The 21,934-nt window shown below is 49.9% G+C and overlaps 2 protein-coding genes across 6 annotated transcripts in view; one reads left to right on the top strand and one right to left on the bottom strand.

The window, feature by feature from the left end:
• Positions 1 to 808: 808 nt before the first annotated feature.
• Positions 809 to 14,321, bottom strand: COPE (COPI coat complex subunit epsilon). Of its 3 annotated transcripts, XM_073323810.1 has the most exons (10): positions 13,779 to 14,321; positions 13,272 to 13,334; positions 11,928 to 12,028; positions 11,062 to 11,214; positions 9,979 to 10,032; positions 9,248 to 9,329; positions 3,216 to 3,371; positions 2,363 to 2,431; positions 1,732 to 1,806; positions 809 to 1,166 (listed from the first exon to the last, which is right to left on the bottom strand). In XM_073323810.1, the coding sequence occupies exons 1-10, from the start codon at positions 14,106 to 14,108 to the stop codon at positions 1,119 to 1,121; spliced, it is 1,131 nt and encodes a 376-aa protein (XP_073179911.1). In that variant the 5' UTR covers positions 14,109 to 14,321; the 3' UTR covers positions 809 to 1,118. The 3 variants fall into 3 exon arrangements, with proteins under 3 accessions (XP_073179911.1, XP_073179913.1, XP_073179912.1); XM_073323812.1 differs by lacking the exon at positions 2,363 to 2,431; XM_073323811.1 differs by lacking the exon at positions 809 to 1,166 and having other exon boundaries at positions 1,731 to 1,806; positions 2,301 to 2,431.
• Positions 14,138 to 21,934, top strand: part of DDX49 (DEAD-box helicase 49) — a 21,346-nt gene continuing 13,549 nt past the window's right edge. For all 3 annotated transcript variants that reach the window (XM_073323808.1, XM_073323807.1, XM_073323809.1), the window contains exons 1-6: positions 14,138 to 14,325; positions 15,536 to 15,659; positions 17,365 to 17,450; positions 19,240 to 19,361; positions 20,247 to 20,434; positions 21,107 to 21,247. In XM_073323808.1, coding sequence (XP_073179909.1) covers positions 14,211 to 14,325; positions 15,536 to 15,659; positions 17,365 to 17,450; positions 19,240 to 19,361; positions 20,247 to 20,434; positions 21,107 to 21,247 — 776 coding nt within the window. In that variant the 5' untranslated portion in view covers positions 14,138 to 14,210. The remainder of the gene's footprint in view (positions 14,326 to 15,535; positions 15,660 to 17,364; positions 17,451 to 19,239; positions 19,362 to 20,246; positions 20,435 to 21,106; positions 21,248 to 21,934) is intronic.

Raw genomic sequence — 21,934 nt, 5'->3', positions numbered from 1 at the left:
CCAGAAAGGTTTGCAGCATAGTATCGCCTGCACACAGGAAGCAAACAGAAGACTCCAGACATAGTTAAACATTGGAAAAGTCTCAGCTAAGGACCCCATGCTGACCTCTGCCCCTTGCACGTTTGATGCAACAGACCGTTCATTACATCATAATGCAACCTCTGCAGTAATATTACATGCTGCGTAAGTTGCACTCTAGGTTACAGAGATGTACAGTCTTTTGGGGTCACATCATGTTTGCTGTACAGTGTGTCAGGCTGATCAGTTCTTTAGCTTTTAATGAAATATGGGCAAGCGTGCCCTCACATGCACAGAGGATCATACAAGGAGTTTACACATACTGTGATATGGACTTTGTTGCGGTACAACGTAACGTTTCCCCGTCCCTGTGTCATGAGCTCACTACATTTTACTACCTTAAGATCCAGGCTGGCCCCTCTGCAATCAGAGTACTTTGGGTGTGACTACTTTTATTCTGGGGAATCTTCCCTTCCCTCCTACCTGTAGCATCCCCAGACATCCTGGAGGCAGGGAAAGCTGTGTGTCTTATCTCCAAAGGGTCTTTTAGGGAGACGCAGCAGCTGGCAGTGGTGCTGGACTCCATGGGAGAAGCAGATGCTCAGCATCATGCTCTTGGAAAGCCTCATGGGTCAGCCTTGAAAGGTGGTAACTCAGGATCCACCCATGACCCCAAAGTAGCTGTTAAGAGGCTCAGCAATGAAAGGAAGAGGTAATGTTCCCACTTTATCCAGTAGAAATGTTCACCGTATAGATAACTCCAGCATAGAAAGCAGAAGGGCCACACCGATCCACAAAAGGCTTTATTAGAAATGTTTAAGGTACAGTGTTGCGCACACTTGACATGCACTGTATTTTAAACAAGGAGTCTGGAACCTAGTTAAGTCAGGACATAGGTTTCTAGGCTACACGTCTCCATGTGTTACATACACGCTCGGCATCAGCTTGCTGAAAACACAAGACCCTGCCACGCTGAGACGGATGCCAGACCGACTTGTAGAATGAACTCTGTCCACAAGGCCAGAGAGACTTTGCACATCACCCCGTTCCCAAGGTACCATAGCATGGATCCGCAGACTCGTTTTTGCCTCCCTGAGTCCTCATGCACTGGGGGCATACTGCATGACCAGTCGGTCAAAGTCATTCTCCTGTCAAAGAAAGGAAAAATAGAGACTCTTGGTTTTTAATTACTGAAACTTGATTATAACCTTGTTTGCTAGTGGGCTGAAGAAAAGGCTACAGCATCTCAGGAGGGCAGCAGAGAGGCATTCCAAGCTTGCAATACCCTAAACCAGCTGTTCTTGACCTTCTCTGTATGAGATCCTTCCATACCATTAGCCCAGCACAACCCTCTACTTTCTAAACAGGGCACACCTCCCCCATTTAAGCAATATGGGAAGTGAACAGAGGTCACAATCCACTGATTGAGAACCCATAACTCTGAGCTGTTGTTTCAGACATCCAGGCAGGCACTGCTCCTCTGGTTTATACTTGGTTCATGTTTTCAAGGTTGCCTCTACAACCACTAAGGCCAGAAACATAATTTGCATTTTTGAATGAAAGTGTAAAAACGGGCAGATGAACAGGATTCCCTGAAATCTGGTCACAACCCAGCCCAGGGATCATGACCCTGGGCTTGATCCACTAGGCTAATTCCAACAATGGTGTGACCCACGATACAAGTGGATTCTGATTAAGAAATGAACTGGTTACCTTTGCCTGGTACTCCTGTATAAATGGGTGACTTTTATGTGCATCTTTCAGTTGTGACAAGTAGCGATTGGTAACCTGGGTGGAAGAGACACAAATGAGACCCCAACATTGCGATCAGAGGAGGAAAAGCTAAGAGCTTAAACAGGCAATTGAGAGAGCTGATCTTCAGAGTGCTTTACAGGCACTGAGTATCATCCCCTCTTATAGCTGAGGAAGGGTCAGGACTTGGTTTTCAGAAGTTCTGACCACCAACAGCTCCAACTGAAGTCAGTGAGTGCTATGGGGGCACGGGCAGCTTTAAAAATCAGGTCTTAAGTGACGTGCTCACAGTCATACTATGAGCCAGTGGCAAAGCTGGGACTGGAAGCCTGGAATTCCAGGCTCATACTCAGGCTCTCTCAATTCCCAATCCCGAGCTTCCCTATTATATAGGAACGCAAGGGTTTTAGACAATGGTACAATGCTCTGCTCATTAGCCAAGGTGGGTTAAAATATTCTGTTTCCCCAACTTCAGTTAGCACAGGAGCACATAACTCCTTAAAACCCAAGCGAGCCTAGTATCTGCACACCTTTAACAGCAGGAGGACATCCGCCCACTGTATTGTACTCGGACAAGCAGAATTCGCCTCACCTCTGGTGGTTTACCCAGGTGCTGTGACAGGACAACAAAATTGACCAGGGTCTCGGGATGGCTGCTATCCTGAAAGCATAAAGGGCAACCACATCAGATGACCTGTCCTGCCTCCCTATTACTTTAACCAGGTGCAGCCCCCAGCACATTTCTGCAGCTGGAAACCATCTTCTCCTGAAGAACACACAGATCGCTGTACAGGAAGGGGCAAGGCAGGGGAAGAATTAGGTCCTTAGAGGTGACAGGCAATGAATTCCTGAGTGAACACAGCATGGCTAATGAGGTCCTAGGACAAGTAATCAAAGGCCAAGAGCCCAGCTACCCAAGTGCCAGGACAGCTCTGAAACACACATGCTTCTGAGATGCTAAGTGCTTATGAAATGGGATTTACACAAGACCAAGCCAGCGAGACCCCAGCGGCACAGATGGGGGCAGAACATTTTAAAGGTCATGTTTAACAGACTCAACCTACTCAGGGAAGTGGGGTGGTGGGGTGTGTTCCTGAACTGGACGTCAGCTTCCTGAGAACACAGCGGCACAATAATTTGCCTGGTCAATGTGCGAATGGCACTGTAGCTTCCGGCGTTTACGGGGATGTTTCAGAGGACAGGAACAGAATGCCACAGGGTTTAGACAGAAAAAAAGATTTAAAATATGGAATTAAAAATCACTCCCCAAATTCTCACAGGCTGCAGCCAGCCAGCCCTGGGCACAATGACAGAAGATGAGGCTAAGGAGCAGTGAGATACACATGCATGAAGTTTAATGGTCAACAGTCTTGCTACTTTTCTTTTGCCTCTTTCCAGAGTGGCAGATTTGAATCCAAGGTTATATTGCCAGACAGAAAACACACCTTGTCTAGCGCCTCTTGGAGCACACTGTCTGCGTCTTCCCACTTGCCCTGAGCCATGTAGCAGGCTGCCTGTCCATTAAGCAGAAGCAGGGTAGATGAGCATTTGTCTGCCATCTCTTGGAAGATGTAATAGGCATCCTGTAATTTCTCCCCACCCTGTGAAGAAATGGGACAGTTAACCTGTGATTGTGCTGCATTATGCCAAGGAGGCTGCAGTGGGCAAGGGTTTAAACACTGGAAGTGATGAGGCGCCCCATGATTAAATACAAGTCGAGTGAGTCATCATTTCCCTTTGATCAATAGCCTTTGTGCCATGGTCAGAACAGCCAAGAAGGCAAGGAAGCTTGTTCTTCACAAAAGCAGCATTCACACTGCTCGGGTTAGTCTACACACCTCAGCTTGCTCAGAAAGAGTCTGACCCAGTTACCATCTGCCCAGTTTCAACCTGTTCTCAATCATCTTTCAAAGTGTCTGCCCCTGGGCGGCCCAGCTCGTTTTTAAGAGGTTACAGACTGCGGGTGTAGCTACACTACAAGCAGTTCTGCCACCGCGGTGCAGACCCTCACTCCAGAGAGTCTTCCATTGCTGTAGTAAACCCACCCCCTCAGGAGAATTCTTTCTAATTGCATCTACAGTGGAGGCTAGGTCAACACAACGCAGTCGCACAGGTGTGAGATTTCTCACAGCCCTGACTGTTGTAGGTAGGCAGACCTAAATTTTAGGTGTAGAACCCACCTTGGTCTACAGGGCTTGCATGAACTGACAATCCCTGCTTAACAGTTTCCTGCATTCATTGGGTCTCCTCTAAATAGACAGATCTTTAACAAGGCTGTGGAAGAAAGAAGCACAAAGCCATTAAATATTAAGAGCCACTTGGAAGTTTGTGTCTGGTGAGGACAGATTTTAAATTCTTAATTTTAAAAGAACCATGTCAGAAGCTGGTGATAATAAATCAAGTGGGTTACAAAGAGAGATTTAAGACACAGAACTAGGATATTATTAGCTGGATTTTTCAAAAGGGCTCAGGTCTTGAAAAGCCCATTGTTCTCAGAGGGGGATTCTTTGTTGTTCTTAATGGGAAATGAACTCTTGAATATCTGGCCCTAAACTATTACTCTATAAAGTGACTGAGAAAAGGAACACAAGGACAGAGCTCAATACTGAGGTCAATTTTAAAATTATAATTTTAGGTTGTTACAAGCATGCCTCCACCTTTACTGAATTTTAGGAGACTTTAATCCATCCACACACAGGATATTCGGAGAATGACAGCTCACATGTTTTAGCATGCTTAGTTAATTAAATGAAACTTCAATCTAACTAAGGAAATTCCTAGGAAGTCTGCTTTCTGTGAGCAGTGACAGGCCCCCAAAGTGCCCACGGGAATGACACCTCCTTAGCTATAAAACCACATGTATTACCTCCACGTGTTAGTGTCTCTGGAACGAAGCTTTAGAATTTCGGTTTTCCTTTAATAGTCCATATTAGTTTCTTGTATATCATGTTTGAAAGATACAAGAGTCTTTGTCTGCAAACTCTAAGCATACTACAAAGGGAAGGTTGTAAATCTAGGAGCCATTTGAGCAAAGGACAAACTAACAAGAGTGTCGTCTCAAAGATCAGGACACTTCCCTGGTACAAGATGCAAGGCTGCCAGAGACACGATCTTCATGTCTGAGAGAAACAGTTCGTTGTGTAAAAGAATGCAAGGATATTCTTTATGCAAAATATCCCAGAGGAGTAAGAAATGGTTAAGATGAGACATCAGAACTATAATCCAAGTCATTAAAATGGGCCTTTTTACTCTGCTCTTTGCAAACAGAAAAATCTTTAGTTTTAACCCCACACAAAACTCTAGAATTATTCTTGTTGAAACTGATTTTTTCTACAAATGTATGAAAATCTTCAACCTTTTAACTTTAAGGAAAATATGTATACCTGGGAAGTGTTTTATGCTACTTCTTACCTTGTTTCTCCATTTAAAGGTGAAAACATTTGCTTATTCCTTAAAATGCTTAAGAGGATATAGACTTCTTTTGCAATATTCATGTAAAAATATTTTATATCTAAATTCAAACCCTCCATATAACAACTTCCTGGTATCACTGCTATGTGAATAGTGAGATGTGTGGTCAACCTATATGGAATCAAATTACTTTGCTATAACTGGTTACTAATATCTGAACCTGTTTGATTATAAAAATATTTAGACTAATTGATTTCCCAATTAATAATCTGGCATGCTCAAACAACTCCTTACCAAACTAAGGAAGACAAGAACCTCTCCAAGGATTGTTATGAAAAGAATATTATACTTTCTTTGATGACCCTTTTAGTTAAAAGACTAAGAATCATTTACGTTTAAATCAGACTCTACAGAAAACAGGAGAATTTGGATTCATCTGAAACAGAGTTTCAACTCCTCTGAAATCATGATGGAACTAATGGGATCTCTCAGAAAATGAACTGAATAAAAAAAAAAAAGGCAGAACTGTAACTTTAAGGATGTTCTGAGAATTTCCTGCCACACAGACAAATGCACTATAACCATCAAACTGAAGAATTCCAGCTTTGCTATGGATGCTTTAGCAGACTGCATGATACGAGCTGAAGATGCTAGGGCCCTCCCAGAAAGGTGCTGAGCCAATGAAATGGGACAGCAGCAGATACTGAAATCAGGCCAAGCCTGAAAGAGGTGTGACTTCCATCTTTACCAAGAGGATAAATCCCTCTGAACTCAGCCATTTCATCTCAGCTCTACCTGCTTCTCTCATCCAAGCAAACTCACTTTTCCCTTATTAATATGACATTCATGATTATTAATTGTGAGTATTTTGTGCATCTTTAGTCTTGGTGTCCCCTAAGTTAAATGAGATTCTTACCGTGCTTAAGTGAGTGGATGTCACCTCCCTAAACTGGCAGTGAGACAACAATTAAGATCTGGCCTAACATTTCTTGTTTCTCTAGACTATAAACTGCAATTTTGGGCATAAAATTACTTGGCTCCCAACACCCCTTTCTCCCTGCCCACACACATGTACCGAGACTGCTGTGTGATGGGATAATTTTAGAAAGGTTTACCTTCTGACTGCCAGGAGACTAAACAGTTAACTATAGTCCTGGTTACTAAGGCAGACAAAAAACAACAAAAGAAAATGGTGTCTAGGTAGCATACAGAATTTCTCCCCACTGCTAAAGAAAATTAACACATAGCAGAAATATCAAGCAGAATACAAGTCACCCTTCCATCTGGGCACATGGGAGAGCTGCAACTGCAGAGAACAGCAGGCTAGGCAAATGGACTCCCAAGGCCCTGTTAAAGTCAATGGGAGTTTTGCCTGATTAAGGCCAACAAGGTTTTGTCCATTGTTTTCTTTCTGCTGTTTACATCTCTCTCCACAGTCCCTAGATCACACCAGCCTGCTGTGCTCTTGTGTGTTACTGTGCCATTCAAGTGCCAAGTTATGAAACTGAAGCTAGAGAAAATGTTATTTACTTTCCAGAAGCTGATGCTACATTGTCATAAACACCTGGCACTATTACTGTGTCCCACATTTCCGGATTGAGAGGTGACCACCTGGGTCATGGCAATTTAAACCTACCTAAGAGGATCATCACACCTCTGAGGGGGACACTGAGGGAGTGGCTGGATCATGGGATTATTAACAGGACATGGAGCCTTTCACCTCTAATTCAATAGTCTGAATCCAGGCCAAGTCAGCAGTAGCCCATCTGGTTCTATTCTATTTAGGTGCCTACACCAGGCCCCTCACCATTGCACATGATCACCCTCTAGAATAAGGACATCCTCCATCTACTCTCTCAGGACCCCTTCTCTCCTCTCCTCTGGGGGGCTAACCTGAGCAGTTTAATGTTGCCCCCTCCTCCCAATGTAAGTGCCCACAGGTCAGGAGCTGCTTTGAGGGAAAAGCCAGGGAAAGTTTCACAAATGGACTGGAAAGCTGCCAAGTCCATGGCCTGCAGGTGTGAAATGTGGCCTCAGGCAAGCCCCCGAGAAAGCTCCGTCTGAGGGAGATGGCTTTGCCCCAGAGGGAGGCAGTTCCATTGCTCCCAAGAAACTGAGCCATTGAGCTCCTGGAAAGAGGGGTTCAAACCACTGCAGGTTTTGACATTAAGGACAGAGACCTTAGAAGGTAACCCAGGAGCCCCTGGAGAGAGCAGCACACTGCTGGCTGTTAAGAGACCAATATATGCTTGCTCAGTCCAGCTCCTAGTGACCAACAAATCCATGTAATAAAAACTACAGCTGGTGCCTCTGTTGGTAGCCCCAGCAGACAGGCTGGAACTGAACTGCCCTCCTGCCCCCTAAAACTAGGTCTGCTGGTCAGGGTGGAGGTACACTGGCAGCAGGGAAGCTTGCCCTGGAATGGTCCCCATTTATCAGACACCCTGCAACCGCATCTAGAAAGGAGTTGAGCTCCACAGCACTTGCTGTTCTTTTAAAGAACGGCAACACGGACCCATTCCAAAGCAGCCAAGCGATGGCCGAGTAATTAATTTGCAATGCAAACCGTTCCAAGTGCTGTGGGAATGAACGACTAGCAGGGACAGGGCTCTGCTCCACAGAAACCCCAGCGGCTTTCCACAGACTCAGAAGGCATCGAGCTGTTTCTCTGAACGGATGGGAAGGGGGATGAGAGATCAAAAGTGTGAAATGCAGTTACCATAGCACAATGTAAACAAATCTCAATCAGTCCTGAAGGGTGCCTGATAAATATCAGCTGCCACAGATCCCACTGAGCCTGTTTCACTGAAAGTGGGTTTAGCTAGAACAGGGCTTTATTTATAGGATCAGATGGAAGCACAAATACACTCCGCTGTAAAGACAAATTATTAAATTTTCATCTAAGGTCTAACTGGGAGCAGCACTGAAACATCAGACTGCTGCTCCTAGTTAGACCTTAGATGAAAATTTAATAATTTGTCTTTACAGCGGAGTGTATTTGTGCTTCCATCTGATTCCAAGATCAGACTGCTGTTTCCCATTTTACGTTATAATCGTCTGTGAATTATTCAACTACTGAGAAACAGGAGCTCTTCTGTGTCTGAGTTAACGATCAAGTAGTACACATGAAAAACGCTTGCACTCAAAGGAACTAATTAGTCTGGCTATTCCCCATGCACTTGCAGGGAAAGCAAACTCAAATGGTAAAGGAAAGTGAAAGAATTATCAAGTACCTTCTGCCAGCACTATTTCCCCTCTGGAGAGCGAGGCAAAGGGAAAATGATCAGAAATGGGATGGAGTCATGCCAGTCCTGTGCTCTGAGACTCTGGCTCCTAGCTTTTCCAGGCAACTGCTCCAGTTGAAGTATCCAGGATACATCAGCTAGTGCCCACCCCCTCCCACACAGCTGTGGGTCCTCTTGCTATCCCCCAAGCTTCACAGTAGGACAACATTTTGGCACAGCCCAAGAACCATTTAAGCCACTCAAGCACGAACAGCTGGTAGGCAGCACTGATGCACAGAGGCTCATCATGAAGGTCCCAATTCAGCAAGGAACTCCAGCATGTGCCTAACTGAAGGCAACGTCATTGTCTGTGTGCTCAAACAGGGACAACCCAGCATGTGCGTAAATGGGAGTCCAAGGCTGGGATGGGGAATGTAGAGCACCAGTCACTGAAGCCTGAGGACACACACCAGCAGGGAGCCCCTGCGCTAAAAGGGCACTGAACATTCAGGAGCTAATCTTACTGCTGCACTGCTCTAAGTGGGGGGGGGGGGGAAGACACGCATTCATCTCACCTTTAAACACAACCCGTTCTGTTCCACATCACACCACGCACCCAGGCGTGCTCTAATGAGAACTCCACCTAGCCCTGTTTGTGTCTGACTAGGCAACTTCCTGGAGAAGATCAGGATTCTGTCTACTGCCCAGTCTGACCTTTCCCTTGTAGTAGCTCATAGCATGAATGGATTCATGCAATTATGGCATTTTGGAGAAAATGTGAAGAGCATGAGAGTAAGGCAGCGCCCATGGAGTAGAGAAGGGTCTTGGCCTACAATACTCACTACAGCCAGGTTCACCCAGGCAGTGGCCAGCTGGGTGAGGGTAGCATCCTCATCTTGCTCCTGCATCTTCTTCAGGTCCTTGCTGAGTAAACACAAAGGGGAGCCACACAATGAGAAACTGACATAGTCCAGCTTGCTCTAAGTCCCAAGTGTAAGGCCTGAGGTAGGAGAAAACCCCCCACTGCACAGAGGCCATCCCTTTGCTGCCCTCATAGCTCAGTGAATTGAGCCTGAGGTGCCCTGGGACCCTCTCCTGCCAGTCAGAGGCACACTGCCATTGGGCTCACTGACCTCTGTTGTTTGGCACAAATACCTCCAGGGTATTTTATTTAAGCAGATAAATCATTGCAGCCACAAGGGAAGAAGGTCTGGTGTCCGCAGAAGGCTGTTTTATTTCCCTTTAGGGCAGCAGGCAACCCAAGTCCTGGAGGTTCATTTAACACTCCACGAGGTCACGACTAAATCCTAGAATCCCACTCACAGCTATCCTTTTATTTCCAGGGTCCCAGCATCCTGAGGGAGAAGGGTATGCCACACTGTGTTCACACCAGCCAAGGGGGACTCCTACCAACCCCACCTGTGACCATCAGCCTCAAATGCTGCCTGCAGGATACTGACCAAAAAGCAGAACCAGAGCTGTATAATGCCTTCCCACGGGTCTTTAATAATGCCCATGTGGCACATAAAAGATACACTGGGCCAGATCGAGCCTGGGCTTACACTGGGCTTACCGGGCCAGATCGAGCCTGTCGAGCTTCAGCAGTATCTGTATCATCATCGCCATGCTGCAGGGAACAAGTGCACATCAGGGCTGTACTCTAGGCTTTACTGCGCCCCTTTCACAGCAGGGACTGAAGTGTAGGCACCGCCCACTCCTGGAGAATATAGTTCCCCTATGGGCCAAAGGCCAGCAACACCGCGGAACTGTTACTCCCCTCTTCTTCCACCCAGGGCTTGGAGTGATTGGCTACCCCCAATCTGCTGTCTGTTCCTACACTCAGGTCTTCCCAGGTTCCCTTCTTAACACTGCTTTAAAGCATGGTTGTACCAACTGTCTGTTATAATTTATGGAGTCGGAGTCCAAGATCAAGCCCTTTTATTTAATAAAATATTTAACTGGAAAAATATAAACTCATCGAAATCGAAATCAAACTCCCCTACCTTGTGGTGTCCAGTGTCTCCCCTCCCCCACCCAATAAGGAATATACCATCAGCAGAGGGCCCTGCACTCAGAATTCCCAGCAGCTGCTCATTGCTGTCATGCCTAAATCTCCACTATAAAAACTTCAGCCAAGTTTCATTCAGCTATCGTGGGTCAAGTGCAACTCAAAGCCAGGAAGAGGAAGAGAGGCTTTGCATGGGTATTCAGCATGGATAGTGCCTGCCCTTGAGAAGCACACTGCCCTAGCACACAGACATGTTGCTGGCGAGTAAGAACAGGCATTTCACCACCTTGCTCTCGCTGCAATGGGGAGGCAATAAAGCAGACAGTGTTATTTGGGTACAGACAGGACAGCCGGCTCCAGGACTCTGATTGTTCTAGTGCTGTAGGCATTACAATGCTCTTCTCGCTACCTGAAAACATGCATGAAATGTGGTATCCTGAATTCCCTTAGCCTCAGACTGGGTGAATGTGTGTCTTGTTCTGGGATGGACACCTGATCGCTTGGTATTAACATCCCCAAATCCATCCCTTGCTGGTTTCTATAAAACTTTAAAACAAGTCAGACTTCACCTATTTCTATGGCAACATTTCCTTGGATCACCGAGCACAGCTTTGTTGGGCGACGCTGAGGTGTCTGAGCTACACTTACCATTCCAAGCTTTCTCCTTGGTGCAGCGTGCGCAGGGCCGCATCAGGGTTTGCATCATGGAAATAGATAGATGCAGCCATCAGCAGGAAAGTCGTGTTGGTCACATCAACGCTTTTTGCCATCTTCTTGTCCAAATCAGCAACAATTGCATCCCTGGGAAGAGTGAGCTGGTGAGAGTTTTGGAACGGATCATTCAATTTCTAACCAAGGCAAAGGCTGTCACCCTCCAGTAGGGAAAGTCCATTGAATTTTTAAAATTCAGCCTTTTAAAAATTATTTGAACTAAAAAGCATTGGGGAAAGAGAAATATTTTCATGTCCACACACTCAAAAATAACACAGGGGAGTTTTACTAAGTATGGCCAGAAATTTGGCACGGCAGAAGAGTTTCAGCCCAAAACAGTAATTTTTCAGAAATACATCAAAATGCCTGAAATCAGCCAATGGAGATGGCGACAAATACTGTACGTGCTTCTCACCAAGGCCAGCTAAACTGATCCTACAGACAACGCTGTTTTAAAATCACGAACCCATGAGTGGCCGTTAGACAGACAAACCAGTTAGGCCAACCAGCAGGAATTGCTGACTGAAACCTGCCCTCAACACCGGTCTATCATCTGAAGATTGGAAGTATTTTATTGTGCATTGGTATAGGAAACATGATTACAGATGCTTGGTTTGGGAATGTAAAACGTACAGACCCATTTTTAATAAGCCAGAGGATAACTGGTTAAAAACATTTCAGTCATTTCCATCCCACATGATCAGGGCCATATGCAGCAGTGACCAAGATTATGCTCCCACTACTGAAGCAAATTCTTTGCTGGGCAGTGTTTGTATGTTACAATAATTCAATGTCACACTTACCTCTGAGTGTCGTTTGAAAGATATTCTGCAAACATTCTCACTGCTTGGAGCTCAGGGCAAGCATTGGCTTTGATTTCATCCAGAACAACACCATATTTTCTCTATTGAGGACAGACAGACAAATTTGTGTAATAATTTAAGGGCAGAAGAAAAACAATTCACTATGATATAAGTTACAAAATAGTAATGTACATTAATCTTTGCTGCATTTCCCCACACGCTCAGATGAGACTGACTAGCTGGACAGAATTAACAGAGGAACACTGTCAATGCAAGAGTCACTATTAATGAATCTCCACTGTTTGTGTTACTAACATAACTCCAGATTATTAGACAAAGAACTTTAAAAAGCCACTTTTCACTATTTATGCTGTAATTTATTTGCAATTTACTCAAACTGTGAGTCAGTTTCATATTGTGGTTCACATGAATTGGCAGAAAAATCTTGCATTTGGGTTTGCCAACACTTCAAGGAAAAGCTGCCATTAAGAAAGTTAAGTACTTAAAACACTAATTAAAAAGTTATTAAACTATTTGTAATTAAAACCAAAAGACTGTTACATTACTAAACTCAAACAGTGAAAATTGCAGGCTGAGTGAAGGTGGGTTATCATGGGCTGCATGCAGGAAGAAGTACAAAAGGCATGCGAGAACATGGGAAATAACTGTCTTAAGTCTATAGCTCATCACCAACACCACAAAGAACAACAAAAGTAAATCTTCACACAACAGATGATTATTTAGGACTCCTATAACGCTTCACAGGCTTGTCTAGCCCCAGATATTCTATTTCAAATATGGGGAAATACAGGCCAGAAAGGCCTAACTAGTTCAGTGTTCTCCAACTGTGGGTGGGGACCCCAAAGTGGGTCATGACCCTGTTTTAATGGTGTCACCAGGGCTGGCTTAGACTTGCTGGGGCCCAGGGCCAAAGCCCAAGGGCTTTAGCCCTGGGAGGCAGGACTCAGGTTACAGGCCACCTGCCTGGGGCTGAAGCCCTTGGGCTTTGACCCCCCCCCCCCTTCCCAGAGTGGTGGGGCTTGGGCTTTGATCCCCTCACCAGAGGTAGCAAGGCTCTGCCGGGCTCAGGCTTCAGTCCCCTTCCCTCTCCCCAGGAGTCATGTAGTAATTTTTGTTGTCAGAAGGGGGTCACAGTGCAATCAAGTTTGAGAACCCCTGAGCTGGTTCACACTGTGCTCATCACCTTGTTAACCTGGGTGGAGGTGATGGGCCCCAAGGCTGTAGAAGGAATCAGTGTCAGACCCCAAGAGACTGAGGTGCTGGATCTGAACTCAGAGCTCCCTGCTCTCAGACCTGTGCTCCGTGCAGAGCCCGGGACCTCACCTGGGCAATGTAGGCTCGGTATAAGAAGACATCCCGCTCCACCTCCCTTTCTGGACTGGATGGCTAAAGGAACGAGAAGGGGGAGACAGATTCATTAGCCAGCACTATCGGACCCCTGAAACAACAATGCAGCCCTGAGCACGAACTGCAGCCAGGAGGTGAGACCTATGCCTCAGTGGGGGGAGAATGTGTGTGGGGAGGCCCACTGGGGTCTGTCTGCGGGAGGGAGGGGGCGGGGGGGAAGGAGTGGAATTTGTGATGGGCGGGGCTAGAGGGGATGAGATTTGGGGGGAAGCGGGAGCAACCCCCGCTGGGGTGGGCAGGGCTAGAGGGGGTGAGGAGATTGGGGGTCACCCCCCCCCCCCGCTGGGCTCATTGGGTCTGGAGGGGGGGAGATTAGAGGGGTCACCCCCCCGCTGGGGTGGGCGGGGCCAGAGGGGGATCCGGAGATGAGGGGCGGGGCCGTTTTCACAGAGGGGCCCAGGGACCCCCCAGCGCAGCCCCCACCTTGACCCGCTGCGCCTCGTTGATGGCGGCCTGGTAGGCGCCGATGTAGAAACTGTTCTTGACGTCGAAGAGCTCGTCCGCGTCCCCGCCCTGCCCGGCCGCGGCAGGGGCCACCACAGACGCCATTTTCCCCAGACCCAGCCACGTCTCCGGAAGCGGCCCCCGCGCACAGGACGCTGGGACTTGTAGTTTCCGGCGCAGGCTAAGGACGGAACAATAGGGCTGCGAGGGGTGGTGACGTAAAACATCGGTACCGGAAGTTAGTGCGGAGCGGGGCACACTGGGAGTCGTAGTTTTTCCTGTGGGCTGAGAGCTGGAGCCAATGGGCATGAGAGGGGCTGATGACGCGAGTTGTTGGCGCCGGAAGTGTGCGGTGTGGCGAGCGACGGTCGGTGGCGAAGCTCGGTGCGACGCGGTCCCTGTGCCGGCGGCATGTCCGGCTTCCGCGGGCTCGGGCTGGCAGCCTGGCTGGCGGAGCAGGCGCAGCAGCTGGGCATCGGCCGCCCCACCCCGGTGCAGGCCGCCTGCATCCCGCCCATCCTGCAGGGTGAGCGGCGCCGCCCCCCGGTCCGCGCCCCCCAGCGCCCCCCCCAGTCCCCACATCCCCCCCAGTCCCCTCCCCCCACCTGGCCCCCACACCCCCCCAGCCCAGTGCCCCCTCCAGTCCCCTCCCCCCACCTGGCCCCCACATACCCCTAGCCCAGTGCCCCCCCCAGTCCCCTCCCCCCACCTGGCCCCCACATACCCCCAGCCCAGTGCCCCCCCAGCCCAGTGCCCCCCCATCTGGCCCCTACCCCCCCCCCCCGAGCCCAGTGCCCCCACAGTCCCCTCCCCCCACCGGGCCCCCACATACCCCTAGCCCAGTGCCCCCCCCCAGTCCCCTCCCCCCACCTGGCCCCCACATACCCCCAGCCCAGTGCCCCCCCAGCCCAGTGCCCCCCCATCTGGCCCCTACCCCCCCCCGAGCCCAGTGCCCCCACAGTCCCCTCCCCCCACCTGGCCCCCACACCCCCCCCAGCCCAGTGCCCCCACAGTCCCCTCCCCCCACCTGGCCCCCACATACCCCTAGCCCAGTGCCCCCCCCAGTCCCCTCCCCCCACCTGGCCCCCACATACCCCCAGCCCAGTGCCCCCTCCAGTCCCCTCCCCCCACCTGGCCCCCACATACCCCTAGCCCAGTGCCCCCCCCAGTCCCCTCCCCCCACCTGGCCCCCACATACCCCCAGCCCAGTGCCCCCCCAGCCCAGTGCCCCCCCATCTGGCCCCTACCCCCCCCCGAGCCCAGTGCCCCCACAGTCCCCTCCCCCCACCGGGCCCCTACACACACACCCCAGCCCAGTGGCCCCCCCGTTCCCTCCCCCCACCTGGCCCCCACATCCCCCCCAGCCTAGTGCCCCCCCAGTCCCCTCCCCCCACCGGGCCCTTACACACACACCCCAGCCCAGTGCCCCCCTCACTCCCTCCCCCACCTAGCCCCTACATCTTCCCCCCCACCTGGCCCCTACATTCCCCCCCAGCCCAGTGCCCCCCTCAGTCTCCTCCCCCCACCGGGGCTCCTTCATCCCCTGCCCCAACAAGGCCTTTGCGTCTTCCCCCCCCTCCCATCTTATCCCCTGTGTCTTGGGCTGAAAATGTTCCCTGGCCAAGTGGGCGGAAGGGCCTTTCCCAGGGCTGCTCCCCGGGGCTGCGTGCATTTGGAGCCAGCTCTCTGCACTCTGGGTACACGCTCACCCGGCCACTCTGGTCTCTTGCATGCAGGTCGCGACTGCATGGGCTGCGCCAAGACGGGCAGCGGTAAGACAGCTGCGTTCGTCCTGCCTGTCCTGCAGAAACTCTCTGAGGATCCCTATGGTATATTCTGCCTGGTGCTGACACCCACACGGTAAGGCTGAATTGTGTTGCTTCATTTCACTGGCTTTCTAACAAATCCCATTATTGCCTGTAAGAGGCTTGGGAAGGTTCTTGCCTTAGTAAGTGTTTGTGCTGCTCCATCATCAGGGAGATAACAGAACCTCACCTGTCACTGATCCAGCACTGCCTAGTAAAGGAGGTGGAGGGCACTTTTGAGTCTGTGGACCTTTTAGGAATAGCTATAGTCCCGTGACTCTCAAACTTTTGTACTGGTGACTCCTTTCACACAGCATGTCTGAGTATGACCCCCACCTTGTACATTAAAAACACTTTTTAAATATTTCACACTATTCTAAATGATGGAGGCAAAGCAGGGTTCGGGGTGGAGAGTGACAGCTTGTGACCCCCTGAGGGGTCCCGCCCCCCAAGTTTGAGAACCCCTGAGCTTATACCGACTCACACTGATGGCCCATGTTGTCCAGTGTCTGGCCCTTTTTCTTTCAGAGGAAGGTGCAAGAAACCCCTCTGTAAGTGGATTGGTATAATTTGCCTCCCATGAAGGGTTTATGCCTAATAGTTAGAGATGGGTCTGAGCCTGAAGCATGGATTTTTATCCCTTCCAAAACTGTTTTGTATTGGCTATAACTCCAGATATTCTTGTTATCCATGTAAACTACTTTTCCTTTGAATCTTAGTAAATTCTTCATCACAATGATCTCCTGTGGCAATGAGTTCCAACTTTGTAATCAGGCATTTGACTGAAAAAGTCATTTCAGTTTTGAATTCACTGACTTTTGCTTTGACTGTTCCATAGCTTCAGAGTTGAGTCCAGGACAAGAGAAGTGCACTTTCCTAAACCATTCTTTGTTTTGTGCACTTTAATCTTGTCCTGTTGTTTGTCTTTCTGTGGTAAACAATCCCAGTCTTTTCATTCTCTAGTCACTGATCTCCTAAAGTGCGAATACAGTCTAACCATGGGATTTTATTACATGTTTTTCTCCCAGCGAAAGGGAGGGATATGTTGGGAAACAACTTTCCTGACTCCTGCTGTCATTTCCTGGCATTCCTGTTCTTTCATATTCCAAACACAGGAGCGTGGCACTGTGCTACCCCAGAGTGCTCTTCATGAGATGGCAAGGCCCTGCCAGCATGATCCCCTAAGTAATCCCTTCTCCTGGGATTCAGAAGTAAACAACCTGCATCCAGAATCGTTAAACAATAGTCCCCTTCTCCTGGGGTCCAGTTTAATTCAGCTTCCCCCAAAAGAGCTCCCTGCAGGAGCAGAGATCTTCTCAGCCCTCCTTGGGGCTAAGGGGATTTCCTGTCAGGTTTCTTCCTCCTTGGCATAGGAGGCCCACAGCCCTCCTCCTTGGGTAGCGCTTCTTAATTCAAGCCAACTGTGGTCTCCAACCAGCTCCCTTCTTCCCAGACCCTTTTTACCTTAGTCCTTTTCTCCCTGGATTGGGAGAGCTTAACAGGTTGCCATGTTCCCTTGCCGGTGTCTCTGGGAGCTCCTCCTTTTAACTGCATTCTGGGAGCCTTTGCCGGCTCCGATGCTCATGAGGAGGCTGGTTATCAGGTAACTGCTCACATGGGGGCTGAGGTGGGCTTGTTTTCATCACAGGAAGGCTGGACTTTGATTCTCTTTCAGGGACCAGCCGTCCATGACAAGGGTAATAAATATAACTCTGATGTTTCCATGTTCTATTTTTTCCCCTTTTTCTTTCCCCCTGCAGAGAGTTGGCCTATCAGATTGCTGAACAATTCCGTGTTCTGGGGAAGCCACTTGGCTTGAAGGACTGCATCATCGTTGGAGGGATGGGTATGTGTGCTGGCTATAAACTGGACTCTGAGAAGACGCGGCACGGTTACGTGTCTGATTCACTTTAAGGGGCTGTGCCGTTTCAGAGCACTGCTGGCTCTGAGATCTGTGCAGTGACTGTGGAGGAAAAGGTGACTTTAGGGAAGCTGCTTGTCCAAACGGTGTACACAGTAAAAACTTATACTCACCTGAAATGCACCAAAATACAGTGTTTCTTTTGTCCATTGACAGATTTCTCCGTATGACATATGGCTGTCCCTTTCCAGCGATCACAAGGGGAGGGCAAAACTAATCAGCTCTACGGTTTTGTTCCTGGTGTACTTTGTCATGGAAGGGACAACCTGAGCAGATATAACCGTTGATGGCCGTGTGATTTGTCGTTCATTAAGAAATAAACAGCAGCCCTCAAGTGGCCCTTAGTAAACTGTCAAGCTAAGCAATGTTTGGGTGCCTGTAGTGAAGCGAAGGCTCACTGGTGCGTCGCCTCCTGCTTGTCGTCTTGGGAATGAACTCTTCAGCCTCGGAGCGCCTCCTGGAGGCCAGTGTCTCGCCTGCCTCAGGCCCCATGTCCCTCCTGGACCCCGTGCCCTTCACCTCAGGGTTCTGCCCCAGCAGTTCCCCACAGTCTCTGGATCTCCCCTCCAAGGGGAACCCCAATCCTCTTTCCGCACCTTGCCTCAGTGGCTACTGCCAGTCATCATCCAGCACCCGCTCACTGGGGCAGACTGCAGTCTGTCATGGCCACTCATCACTGGCAAGGGGGTAGGACCTGCTGCCTCTGCCTAACCCCAGGCTACACCTCTTTAGCCCCAGTACCTGCCTTGGGCCTTTAGCAAGGCTTGCAGCCTGGGGAGTTGCCAGGCTGGAGCTCCCTGCCCCTCTTGCCTTTCCCCAGCCTTGCTCCACTTCAGGTACCCTTTTCTCCCAGGTAGCCAGGTCCTTCTCCCGCCAAAGCTGGAGAGAGAGAGAGAGATTGACCCAGCTGCTCCCTGGGCCCTTATAACAGGGCCAGGTGTGACCTGATGGGGCATGGCCCAGCTGTGGCTGCTTTCCCAATCAGCCTACCCTATTGGCTCCCCAGGGCAGCCCTTTCCCAGGGCTGTTTTAACCCTTTCAGGGAGGGAGCGGGGTGACCGCCCAGCTACAGTGCCCATCTCTGCTTATGAGGGGCCCAGCCTCTCGCTAGGGTTGAGGCAAGCGTTTTAAAGAAAAAGCAGTGTTGTTATCAGTCCTCGTGTATCACCTAGTATCCAGTATCAGGGTTTAAGTGAGAGACTTTCTCCCTCAAATGCAACATTCTTCTGCCGTAGAGTTGTCATCCTCTGCCTAGGATGTGTCGGACCAAAGCTCATGAAATGAGGAGGGTGTCTCCAGTTTCCTTGGGCTGAGATTTTCAAACGCTCCTTTGGGCGGCTTTAAAAATCCCAGCTTCATTTGTTGTTTCATTGCAACATGAAGTAGCTGGAGAGGGCCTGGCTGGAAAGGGCTAAAGTTTAATGATTCTTGGTAAATAAATGATGCTGAAAAGTCCCAAATAGTAGCTGGGTTTTAGAGGAAGCCTATTTGTCGTAGTGGTTCCCTGGGCTTCTTCCTCTATGCAATGCCTGGTTTTAGTGTCCGGCCCTGGGAGATGGGGAGCACCCTACCTTGCCCTTGTGGTTAGTGTGAGTTGAGGGCACTGAACATCTTGTCAAATGAGGCCTGTGAGAGGAGACCTCACCAGCAGGCAGGCTGCTCTCCCCGATCCTGGTCTGTGGTGTATAACTTAGCTCCCTTGGTGTTTTTCCAGACATGGTGGCCCAGGCTCTGGAGCTCTCCCGTAAGCCTCATGTTGTCATTGCCACGCCTGGCAGGCTGGCTGATCACCTCCGCAGTTCCCGCACCTTCAGCCTCAGAAAGATAAAGTTCCTGGTAAGGCAGCTCTTCGGCTCCTTTCCTGCTGTAACCTTCTACCTTGTTAGACATGGGAGTGTCTAAAGGGAGCTGCTGTGTGTGTGGGAAACAAGATGTTGGGCTGGGCCAGGTGCTGTGGATAATTGAGTTTTCCACTGGCTGAACAGTCACAGATCCAACAGCTGGAGCCTGGAAATGCACCAGCTTGTCACAGAAGGGGGCCTGGACTCTGCAGAATGAGTCCGTGGTACTGGTGAGGAGCCCTTCACCATGGTATCTAGGTTCTGAATTACAGATGAGGTCTGCATTAGTGGAAACAGCCTCTCTGTGCCCCAGTCACTCTCCATCTTTCATGCAAAAGCCTCTCTTTTGTCTTGCCTGTAACCCTTCGCTTCAGTCTCCTCGTCGCACACCTCAGACATGAATCCCTTCATATAGCCACTGTCGAACCTTAACACAGCTGGGTTTGGTAACTTTGCCCCTCTGCCGCCCATTGCCTTGTAACTTTAATATGGTGAAGCGTTCTGGGGGCTCAGAAGTGTTGTAGACTATGTACTAGGTAGATTGTGTTAGGCATCATTATTATGTTGCTATGGAACAGTCTCCCTTATCCAGTCTTCTGTCATACCTTGGTTGTGGCTCCATGTGGTGCTAACAGTTAATAGCACATGACTGTGCAAGTGTTGATTTCTATTCCAGCCTGTGAGGCCGGTGAGGATTATCCTCCCTGGGTTACAGGTGGGGAAACTGAGGCCCAGAGACTCGGCCTCAGAAACAGTGTTAGAGCCTGGGTTGGAGTTCCTGGCTGTAGGCCAGGCTGCCTCATCGGGACCATCCCCCTCCTGCGTGGTGCTGCTCCTCTCAGCCTGGCTTGTGTTGCTTGTTTTCGGCCGTGTGCTTAAGGTTTTGGACGAAGCTGACCGGCTGCTGGAACAGGGCTGTACTGACTTCACCAAGGACCTTGAGGTGATTCTGGGGGCTGTTCCAGCGGCCAGGCAGACGCTGCTGTTTAGTGCTACGCTGACAGACACACTGAATGAGCTGAAGAGCCTCGCCATGAACAAACCCTTCTTCTGGGAGTCTCAGGCCGAGTAAGTCTCCTGCTGTTTCATGTGGTGTCGTGTCCGTCCCCTCCGGTGTACAGCAGGGAGGCTGTGAATGTCGGCACGTTGGGCTTCCCCCCCCATGACTGCCATGGCAGTCTTGGGAATGGTCTGTGCTTCTCTCCCCCATTAACCCCTCGGTCCCAGTCACACCCTGTGCTGTTAGGTGGTGGGGATTTGGTACTGGACATGCTGAACCTCGCTTCCTTTGCCCGGCTTCCCCAGTGCTGTGATCTGCTGGGGAAGGTGGCACCAGCAGCTGGGCGACTAAGACAGAATTGAATACGGCTGAAATTGCCACTTCCCCTTTACCTTTTTTGTATTTTGATCCCGCAAACTGTGTCAACCATCAGAGATATTTGATGTCAATGAAACGATTCGGGCTCCCCTGGAGCCCCCGGCGTTGGGAGCTGGGGAGCCGGTTGGACAGGCTGCTCACCTCCCAGGCTCTGTTGTTTTATATTTGTATTTATGTTGTATTTTTAGTCCCACTAGTAAAACACTCGAGGGACTGGCAGCGATCGGGCCTCTTATGAGATTCCTGGGCAGTTGGCCAATGAACTGGCCCCGTCTCCCCATTGTCTCCTTCGCCTCCCCCAAATCTGACCCATCTCAGGGTAATGTCTCTTTGTGGGGACCTTTCCTTCCCCTCCCAAACAGAGTGCGGACCGTGGACGAGCTGGTTCAGCGCTACCTGCTCGTGCCGGAGAGAGTCAAGGACGCCTACCTCGTCCATTTAATTCAGACCTTCCAGGATGAGCACGAGGACTGGTCCATCATCATCTTCACCAGCACCTGCAAGTGAGTCCGAAGCCACCTGCTGATTGCTGTGGCCACGGCCATATTAGTGTTTGGGCTTTGGTAGCTCAGACCCCAAACTCCCCACTAACTATAGTAAAGCCAGAAAGGCACGTGGTGCCCTAAGTCCAGGCACTCCAGTAGGATCCGAGTCCTTTCCTGTCTCCTGGGAGGTGTAAGTGCTTCCCAGTGCCGGGAAACATAGCACGCTATGGAAGGGCCAAGTCTGAGTATCTCCACTGACCCACTTAGTCCTTACCGAGCAGTGTGGGGAGGGGCTGTGGTCACAACGGTCTCCAGCTGCATTGGGCACTCCTGGGGCTCTCCAGTTTAGGGTACTGTGGAGGGATGGAGTAGGTGACCTCCTGAGCCATAAGTTTCTGTGATTCTGCGGTCTCCTCACCATTTCCTTCCCTTAAGTGAGTCCAGTTGTAGGGATTTAACCCAAGATGTGACTGTCCCAGAGGAAATGGGAAATCCCACAGTGCTCTGCAGAGAGTCTGGGCTCCCCCTAGTTTTCGGACCAACCTTTAACAACCTGTCCAGTGGCCACATGTGAGTGAGTGTCAAGCGTGGAATGGGCATCCTGTTTGCCAGCATAGCCGAGGCGCTGTATACCTGGATCGTGGGAGGCTCTGTTCTAGGCCATCGACTTCCCCAGGGACTAGATATGTAACCAGGAAACATCTC

The sequence above is a fragment of the Lepidochelys kempii genome, chromosome 25, assembly GCF_965140265.1.
Source record: "Lepidochelys kempii isolate rLepKem1 chromosome 25, rLepKem1.hap2, whole genome shotgun sequence".
Taxonomy (NCBI): domain Eukaryota; kingdom Metazoa; phylum Chordata; order Testudines; family Cheloniidae; genus Lepidochelys; species Lepidochelys kempii.
The sequence above is the reverse complement of the archived record's forward strand: the minus strand, read 5'-3'. Positions and strand labels throughout refer to the sequence as shown.

Coding starts and splice junctions, on each gene's coding strand:
- COPE (XM_073323810.1), bottom strand. CDS start 14,108: ATGCCCATTGGCTCCAGCTCTCAGCCCACAGGAAAAACTACGACTCCC. Junction 9,330..9,978: donor GACAGGCTCGATCTGGCCCG/GTAAGCCCAGTG, acceptor GTGTTTACTCAG/CAAGGACCTGAAGAAGATGC. Junction 2,432..3,215: donor TCCAAGAGGCGCTAGACAAG/GTGTGTTTTCTG, acceptor TTATGCTTTCAG/GATAGCAGCCATCCCGAGAC.